At 46.3% G+C, this 9244-nt stretch overlaps 1 protein-coding gene across 2 annotated transcripts; it reads left to right on the forward strand.

Moving 5' to 3' along the window:
- Positions 1-82: 82 nt before the first annotated feature.
- On the forward strand, positions 83-7396 carry THYN1 (thymocyte nuclear protein 1). Of its 2 annotated transcripts, XM_036276768.1 has the most exons (7): positions 134-395; positions 3437-3618; positions 4846-4914; positions 5488-5580; positions 6391-6486; positions 6714-6864; positions 7190-7396. In XM_036276768.1, the coding sequence occupies exons 1-7, from the start codon at positions 284-286 to the stop codon at positions 7234-7236; spliced, it is 750 nt and encodes a 249-aa protein (XP_036132661.1). In that variant the 5' UTR covers positions 134-283; the 3' UTR covers positions 7237-7396. The 2 variants fall into 2 exon arrangements, with proteins under 2 accessions (XP_036132662.1, XP_036132661.1); XM_036276769.1 differs by lacking the exon at positions 4846-4914 and having other exon boundaries at positions 83-395; positions 7190-7375.
- Positions 7397-9244: the final 1848 nt, after the last annotated feature.

Consider the following 9244-nt stretch of genomic DNA (forward strand, 5'->3'; position numbering starts at 1 on the left):
AACTCCCAGAGATCCCCGTGGCCTGGGGGCCGGAGAGGCGCGCGTTGACCGCGCCTGCGGGAAGGGGCTGGAGTCGGGTCTGCGGAGTGGTGGGGCAGGCTTCTGAGAGCGTGGAGAGGAGCAGGTTATGCGAGATGGAAACTGGGGGTACAGCTAATCGGAGGAAGGATCTGAGGGGTTGAAACCAGTTAGCTGTGTTCTACTTAAAAGAGCCTCGGGGCTGAAACCCTGTGAAGTTTCCTTTCATTGTCTCCATCTTGCTCTGGGCACGTTCCCGGGGCAGATGCAGAGTTGCCTCTTCTGTCTCGGTAGATTTCACAATCTTCTGCCCTGCAGCGGGTACAGGGAGACCATGCCGAGATCCAGGAAGAGGCTGGCTGGGCCTGCTGGGCAAGGTGAGCTCCCACCCCGGCTGCAAAAAGGCAACCTCACAGAGAAGTTCCTCCAGGCCCTGGAGCAGCGGTTCTCAACCTGTGGGTCACAACCCTTTTGGGGGTCCAACGACCCTTTTACAAGGGTTGTCTAAGACATAATGGCAACAAAATTATAGTTATGAAGTAGCAACGAAAATAATTTTATGGTCGGGGGTCGTGACAACACGAGGAACTGTATTAAACGGTTGCAGCATTAGGAAGGTTGAGAACCACTGCCCTAGAGCCTAGGGTGTTTAGTATTGTTCCCTTTCCACTCCCTGCTTGTGGGGAGAATCCTTTGTGGTTTGGGTTTTGTTATCTCTAATTGCCCTCCACCTTCTCCTTTACTCCCTGCCAAGCTTGTACCCAGAGCCCCTTCTGCTTATTTGTTCATTCAAGCAATAGCTCTTCGGTAAGCACAAAAAATATTTATCATACAGAGTGGCATGTACTAAGGTAAAGAATATAGTTCCTGCCCTGGCCAGTTTGGCTCAGCAGTTAGAGTGTAGGCTCGCTGACCAGGGAGTCGCAGGTTCGATTCCAGTCAAGGGCAAGAACCTCGGTTGGGGTTGGTTGCTGGCCCTGGTCTGGTGGTGTGGGAGGCAACCAGTTGATGCATCAATGTTTCTCTTCCTCCTTCCCTTCCTCTTTGATGATAAATGTAAAAATATCCTCAGGTGAGGATTACAAAAAAAAAAAAAACAGAATGTATTTCCTGCGCTGGGCAGTATGGCTCAATTGGTTGGCGCGTTGCCCTGTGCACAGAAATTGAAAGGGTTAGTAACGTTTTATTTATTTTTTTATCCTCACCTGAGGACATTTTTCGATATTTTGTTTAGACAGAGTGGGAGGGAGAGAGAAACAACCCAACCAGGGCCGGGGACAAACTGCAACCGAGGTATGAGCCCTTAGTGGGAACCAAACCCGGGTCTCTCTGGACTGCAGGCCGACGCTCTAATCACTGAGCCAAACCGTCCAGGGTGGGTTAGTAACGTTTTAAAGGGTAAAGGTAAAAGCTTGCAAAAGGTGGAAACTGAAAAATGCATTGCTTGAATGACCTTTGCTCAGCCTTCTGTTGAATATGGATTATCCAGATTATCCTCAAAACAGTGAACCTACTCCCTCTTTCCATGCAGGATGAGATACCAGACCAGTCCAACTGCAAAGTGGACAATGGGTCATGCAGAGTACATCAGCAGGAATTGTCAGAAGCTAGAAGCAGAGTGTATAATCTACACCCCAACTGTTACTCGAGGCTGACTCCTTTTCTCGGTCTCAGCCTACCTGCACCCAGGTTATAAAGCCCTTTTGCTGTACATTGGCCCTGAGTTGTGGATGTGATCTCCTGCTGGCTCGGACCTTTTAGAAGTGTCCCGGGTTTCTGATCAAGGCACATAATCAGGTTGCGGGGTGAGGGCTGTGTTCGATTCCCAGTCGAGCATGGGGTGTGTGCAGGAGGCAGCCATCAAAGTATCTCTCCTCCCTTCCTCTCTCTAAAAATCAATGAAAACATTGCTCGAGTGAGGGCTTAAAAAAGAAAAAGAATATAGTTCCTGCTCTCAGGGTGAATGCAGACAAGTAAAAGGGTCCAGGAAACTGGATTGCTAGGTGTGAAAGAGCAGGGAGAAATTACCAGGAAGTCCTTGAGAAGGAAGTGGAATTTGAGTGTAGCCTTAAGAATGGGAAGGCTTTCCACAGGCAAAGAAAACCAGATGTCACTTTTATATTCACAAGGATAAATGGCATTCTGATGGGATGAATAGCAAGAACAAAGCATTTCAAGGTAGAGAAAGTACCTCCTGGGAATGGCAAGGGTTCCAGATGGACTACAATGCAGCGTTATTTAACAACATGTATGGTGTTTAGTGTGCCTGTTAACTCCAAAGGGACCACTAGGGACCAGGTTAGGAATGTTCAGAGTGTTAGACATCCATAAGTGATATTTAATGAGGACTGACATAAGAGTTGACTTAATTCAGAGGCTGTGCTGTGTAGTCATTAAGTGTGGATTCAGGTGGACCAGAGAGACAGGTCCTGATTCTACTATTTACTAGTTGTGTAATCTGGGATACATTTTCCAGATGAATAAAACAGACCATATGTATTAACTGAATTACAGTTAGGGTAACAGGGTTTAGGGTTTGTCACATGATAAGAATTTAATAACTGTTAGCTATTGAGTGCCTACTGTGTTCCAGGCACATTTTCTCTAATTCTCTTAGGATAAAATCCTGTATTTATCATGTCTACAAAGTCCTGAATGAGTTGTTTTATCCAACTTCTTGACACCATTACGGAGCAGAAAAGAGGCAGGCCACAAAATTACAGTGACCAAGAAGAAGAATGAGATGATGAAGATGATAATAGTCAATATAATACCACTGTTTCTATTCTTTAATTTTCAAAACAAGTCCAGGGAGTAGGGGCTCACTCTCCTCATTGGAGAGGATAGCCTCAGCAAAGACCCAGAAGTGAGGGAAGGAAAAACACTGACAACTGAGTGTATGCCCAGGGACTCTGCTAGGACCTTTAATTTTAAACCATGACCATCTAAAGTGTTCTTATCCCATTGAATGGATATTCCAGATATATCCTATAAGGTAGGGATTCTTGTTCCTTTTTTATTTATTTTTTAATCTTCACCCGAGGATATTTTTTACATTCATCCTCAGACAGAGTGTGAGGGGGAGAGAGAAAGAAACATCCATGTGAGAGACACATTGATTGGTTGCCACCGCATGACTCCAACTGGGGCTGGGGATGAACCGCAACCGAGGTACGTGTCCTTGGCATGGAATCACACCCAGGACTCTGGCTGACACTCTAACCGCTGAGCCAAACTGGCTAGGGCACCTGTTCCATTTTTATAGATAAATACTTAAGCAGTTAGGCTGCCACTGCTGGTAACTGACAGATCCAGGATTTGAATTCAGTCTGACTCCAAAGCATATGCTTTTCCCACAGCAGAACATTACCTGTCAGCAAGCATGACAGCTCTCTTCATCTTGCTTCTCCTATTGCAGACAAGAAGGGACCAGCAGGAAAGCGTATGAAGACTAAGAACCCAGGTGAGGCATCAACTAGAGTGGAGAATTCCAGCCCTCAGAAGACTTCAGCCCTTAAAGAATGTGAGAAGAATCTAAGCAGGTACTGGCTGATGAAGTCAGAGCCAGAAAGCCGACTAGAGAAAGGTGTAGATGTGAAGGTGAGACCATTAACTGTCTCCAATCCCTCCAAACTGTTTTTTTTTTTAATATGTTTTCATTGATTTTTTACAGAGGAAGGGAGAGATAGAAACATCTATGTGGGAGAGAAACATCAATTGGCTGCCTCCTGCACGCCTCCTACTGGGGATCGAGCCTGCAACCCTTGCATGTGCCTTGACTGGGAATCGAACCAGGACTTTTCAGTTCCTGGGGTGGTGCTCAATCCACTGAGCCACACCGGCCAGGCTGTTTTTTGTTTTTTTAAATAAGAAATGAACATGGGCCCTGACTGGTTTGGCTCAATGGTTATAGTGTCGGCCTGGGGACCAAAGAGTCTCGGGTTCGATCCCTGGCCCTGGTCAGGCTTATGTGGGAGGCAACCAATCAATGTGTGACACATCGTTGTTTGTTTCTCTCTCTCTCTCTTTTCTTCCTCCTCCCTCCTTCCCACTCTCTCTGAAAACCAATGGGAAATATCCTCAAGTGAGGATTAACAACAAGAACAAAAAGGAATATGGGATACCACATTATCTTTAAAGAGTAAGGAAAAGGTAATAAGGAATAAAATCAGCAGGACTCATTACCATCAACTATCTTTTTTGTGAATCCTCTATCTAGGGAAGGGGTGGCAAACTTTCTGTAAAGGGCCAGGCAGTTAATATTTTAGGTTCTCTGGTCTTGTAGTTGCTGTTGCAAGAAGGTGATCATAGACAGAAAGGTAAACAAATGGTGTGGCTGTGTTACAGTAAAAACGATTTACACAATCCGGCCTTGGGGCTGTACTAGGTCTGAAGGCTCTATGCCAACCCCTAATCTAGACACTGTAGCCTTAGGTTGCCTTTCCCTTGCCACCTGTCATGCTCCTAGTTATCTCACTGATTCAAGGAATTAATCTCAACCAATCTTAATAGTAGCCCAGAGAAAATATAATTAGAACTACTATAGAATAGATAATATTTTAGTAAGTGAAATACAGATATCCAGCAAATTACTTTATGCTCTAGATTATCCATTCAACTAATCCTCTTAATTAGCAAGGTTAAGGTAACACAAAGCTTATATTTACCCAATGTAAGTGCCTCTGTAAAGCTATTTTCTGGTAAACTGCACACTTCCACCATAGCTAGAAGCATTCTCAATGTATGGGAGGGAGTAGTCAGCTTTCATATATTCTTACCAGTGGGCCCATGATTATTAAATCAATGGCTTTACTTCCTGTTGCCTAGTTCAGCATTGAGGATCTCAAAGCACAGCCCAAGCAGACAGCATGCTGGGATGGTGTTCGCAATTACCAGGTAAGAGCAGGACCTTGAGACCCAGAGTGGGATAAATGCCTGCTTCTTTCTTGTAACTTATTCAGTAGCAAAATCTCTTGGCCAGGGTTGCTTTTTCCCAGAACCCAGTTCTAAAAATGTACTCAAAAATACCTTAATTACTTTGATTGCATGCCGTTTACAAATGGTGTATGTTTTAGCCAGTGTCCTGCTATAAGTCTGGGTATCTTGGTAAAGGCAAGAAGTAAATTGGGGGAGGAACTGGCCAGGTGGCTCAGTTGGTTGAAGCATTGCCCCATACACCCAAAGATTGCAGGTTCGATTCCTGGTCAGGGCACATACCTAGGTTGTGGGTTTGATCACCACTCAGGGTGTGTATGGGAGGCAACCATTTATGTTTCTCTCACATTGATGTTTCTTTTTCTCTCCCCTTCCTCTCTTTAAATATACCCTCTGGAGAGGATTTAAAAAATTGAATTAGGGGAAACTGCAATAAAGGAAAGCTCATCTAATAAAAGCAGACTTGGTTTCTGCTAACACTAGTCTTTTCCAGCCGGTGGGAGGACAGTTCTTATTTCTTCTCTCCTGGGACAGGCCCGGAACTTCCTTAGAGCCATGAAACTGGAGGAGGAAGCGTTCTTCTACCATAGTAACTGCAAAGAGCCAGGCATCGCAGGACTCGTGAAGGTTAGTTGCACCGGCTTTGGTCTGACTCCCTCCCTTCAGGAGCATTGACTGATGCGGAAGGAACAGTTTAAATAAGTAACACAAAAAACAGTGCTGCCTTCCTCCCATCCCTGATCTCACCGGGATATGGAACAACTGCCCTGGCCCCATCCTGTGTGATAAAGACTATAATAATACAGGCCTTCACTTCGGGTCCCAGTGGCACAGAACACTTCTCTCCATTTCTGTACTGTGGTCTTTCACTCAGTAACTGGCCTGATGGGCAGCTCTTCTGAGCCTGGAGTTATCAGGATAAAATTCTTAACCACAGGTGAAAAAACAGTGCCACCAATAATAACCTTTAATACTTGGTTTTAGAACTTATTTTTAAGATTCTTGTCAAAATGGGGTTGATTTCCTGCCCTGGCTGGTTTGGCTCAGCGGTTAGAGCGTGGACATGTGGACCAGAGTCTTGAGTTCAGTTCCCCCTAAGGGCATGTACCTTGGCTGCAGTTTGTCTCCTGCCCTGGTTGGGGTTGCGTGGGTGACAACCAGTTGATGTGTCTGTCACGTTGATGTTTCTCTCTCCCTCTAGCTCTATCTGAAGATAAATGCAAAAATGTCCTCGGGTGAGGATAAAAAAAAAAATGGGGTTGATTTCCTCTTTGCCTTAGAATGTGTATTGTTTCCAGATAATCAGCCCCCACTGGCTATACAGTAAGGCAGATGGGGCAAGAATGTGCAGGGCAGAGATGAAAGGTGGACTCGGATTAAAGATTTGCCACGGAGCCGACTATACAGGCGAGTGATTGGAGACTTGTTTGATTTCAGATTGTGAAGGAGGCTTACCCAGACCACACGCAGTTTGAGAAAAGCAATCCCTATTACGATCCATCCAGCAAAAGAGACAACCCCAAGTGGTCCATGGTAAAGACTACTATTTTTTCCTTTTTCATGAGGGGACAAAGAGGGAAGAAGGTTGGGGGTGTGTTTCTATCAAGGTACAGAGCTCTGATTTAGATGGGGTTACCCTAACTTTAGAGAGAACAGAACACTGGCTGTCCTCATAGGAACCTCCTGCAAGCAGCTAAAACACACAGCGGACCGAGTCCAGCTGGACATGTCTTTCTGCCCCATACACTGTTGTCATGTAGGTGGATGTACAGTTTGTTCGGATGATGAAGCGTTTCATTCCCCTGGCTGAGCTCAAAACCCATCACCAAGCTCACAAAGCCACTGGTGGGCCTTTAAAGAATATGGCGCTCTTCACTCTTCAGAGACTCTCAGTTCAGCCCCTGACCCAAGGTAAGAGCGGGCCTCTCCTTCGTGACCCACACAACAGAATGACACCAGCAGTTCACGTTTACTAAGTGATCAAGCTTGGGCACAGTATCTCACCCGAGTCTGTCTCCTCACCTGTAACACCCCTGCAGGAGGAACCATGTCCTGAGTCACCCATTACTGTGCACCCAGTATCCAACAGTGCTGGGCACACAGTGAAACACTCCATAAGCAGTTCTGGGATGAACGACTCCCTGTTTCAGCAACAATGAGCAATGCCTAGCATAACTTCCCTGTTCAAGAGGGTATGAAGACCTAATTCTTCCTTTCTTTTTCTCCTTTTTGGTAGAGGAGTTTGATTTTATTTTGAGCCTGGAGGAAAAGGAATCAAGTTAACTGAAATACTTGCTGGAATGGGCAGGACATTACACCAAAGAAATGAAGCTTGTATAAGACAACAGGTGTGAGGAGGCTTGCTTGTTATGTCCATCCGAGGTTGTGTACATAGGTGTGCTTTGTGTACTTTTCTTAATAAAACGCGAATATAAAATTGGAAAGCTCTTCTTTTACAACAGCATTGGGTATAGGATACTAGTTCCCTGCGGGGCTTTTACCTCCGGCCTGGCTCCCTTTACCACGTGGCAAGATGCAAGGCTACCTCTATCATCTTCCTTCACTACAGCAGACACCAGGGTGCAGGGCTGTCTGTTAACTCCCACTGAAGTGAACTTTTGCCTTTTTACACTAGCCTTTCTCACCAACCCTGGAGTCATGGCCACACAGGGGTGAAAGCCATCAGCAGTGTCAGGCCAAGTTGCTAGGTAGAGGTAAAGCTGGGATTCCTGTCTCAGTCATGTGCTCATCTGAGGCAGGTACTAATAAAGCGCCATCATTGTTCACGAGGGGCCACAAGCACAGAGCGGGCGGGCATCTTACTGGCTCAGGGTGGAATCTGTCTTCCCTGGTGTGTGAGGTGAGGCAGTGAAAGGCGGGAGACCACAGAACCTGGTGGGCCATGGGCACGATGCCTCCAAGCCACAGGGGCTTCCTTTAATCAAGAGACAATTGAGACAAGCGTTCTTTTTTTTTTTTAAATACAGCCATTGAAAAGACGATACATTAAGAAACATGTAAACACTGCAGCTGCTTAATTACAAGTTGCACTGCTTAGTTTAGTACCTCTACACTCCCAGGGTGTGGGGACCTTTAACAGAAGGGGATAGGAGCCTCCCCTCACTTCCACAGTTGGGCAAATAAGTGGAGAATGAGGGCAGAGTAAGAGAAAAACATAAGATGTAGCTTGTGTACAGCTCCTGAGAGGATAAATAAATTCTATCTTCTAGTTTTCCCAGAAGAAAGGTTTAAGATGTTAGGAAAGTTGGAAAACATGTTTGCTGGGAGGCAGAGGAATCGACAGATGGTTCCTGGTGAGAACACCGTCCACTGTGGGAGGCACACTGGAGCCTAATCTCATGCTCTGCAAAAGGCAAGGAGCACAGAACCTGCCTCTCCGTACAGTTAAGATCCAACCTTGAAAACCCAGAGACAGCTGGATGGTGATCTGTTCCCATGAGGATTGTCCATTGTACCTGAACTTGGGGGGGCCAAGCATGGGGGAAGCCACCATACATACCTTCCTGGATGCTGCCGCCCCCTGTCAATCTCAGCTGTTACCCCACATGCCTTTCCCTCAGTCTCAGTCCGGATCCATGTGCCCTGCCCAGTCAAGCCCATGATGTGAACAGGAGGAAGAGCTGTCCCTATTGTCCACACTAACTGGAAGACGACCCAGGAACCAGCCCCTCCCTCCAGATTACAGAGAATTCACACCGCCAAATACTGTCCTTACTGGCCAGTGGGGTCCGCTCATCTTCCAAGGGAAGGGAGGCCAGTTGGAGAGCAGTTCCTGGTCACTTCCAGAGGAGGCAGGAAGGATGTCAACATTTTTACTACAAGAGGCCCAACTGCAGTGCAACAGAGGGACATCCCTCTCCTCTAGTGTAAAGAACATCCACACGAGTTTCTGCAACGTGTTTTTAAACAAAAACGGCAATGGTCCTAACTCGTCAGTCAGCTAGTGAAGATGAGGACGTGATTTGGCAAGCAGAGTTATTCTGAAGTTGTGCAGCAGTCTTCTGCTGAGGTCCTCGTCGCCCTCCTCGAATGCTTAGGTGTAGGTAGGCAGTGAACGGGCTTGGGCAGCAATAAGAACAAAATTTCCGAGTGTTTAAAGCCCAGTCCCAATTCTCAGAAACTAAATGGGGAGCAAGGAGTGATGAGGATCCACTCTTAGGGAAACGAGATCAAGGCCCCTTCCTGGGATCTGTTCCTAAAGGAGACATGCCCTTATTTAGGCTTGCTGGGGCACACAGAACAGTACCCTGAAACCACAAGCCCTCAGGGC

This window comes from Molossus molossus, unplaced genomic scaffold, assembly GCF_014108415.1.
Source record: "Molossus molossus isolate mMolMol1 unplaced genomic scaffold, mMolMol1.p scaffold_m16_p_22, whole genome shotgun sequence".
In the NCBI taxonomy this organism is placed as follows: Eukaryota; Metazoa; Chordata; class Mammalia; order Chiroptera; family Molossidae; genus Molossus; species Molossus molossus.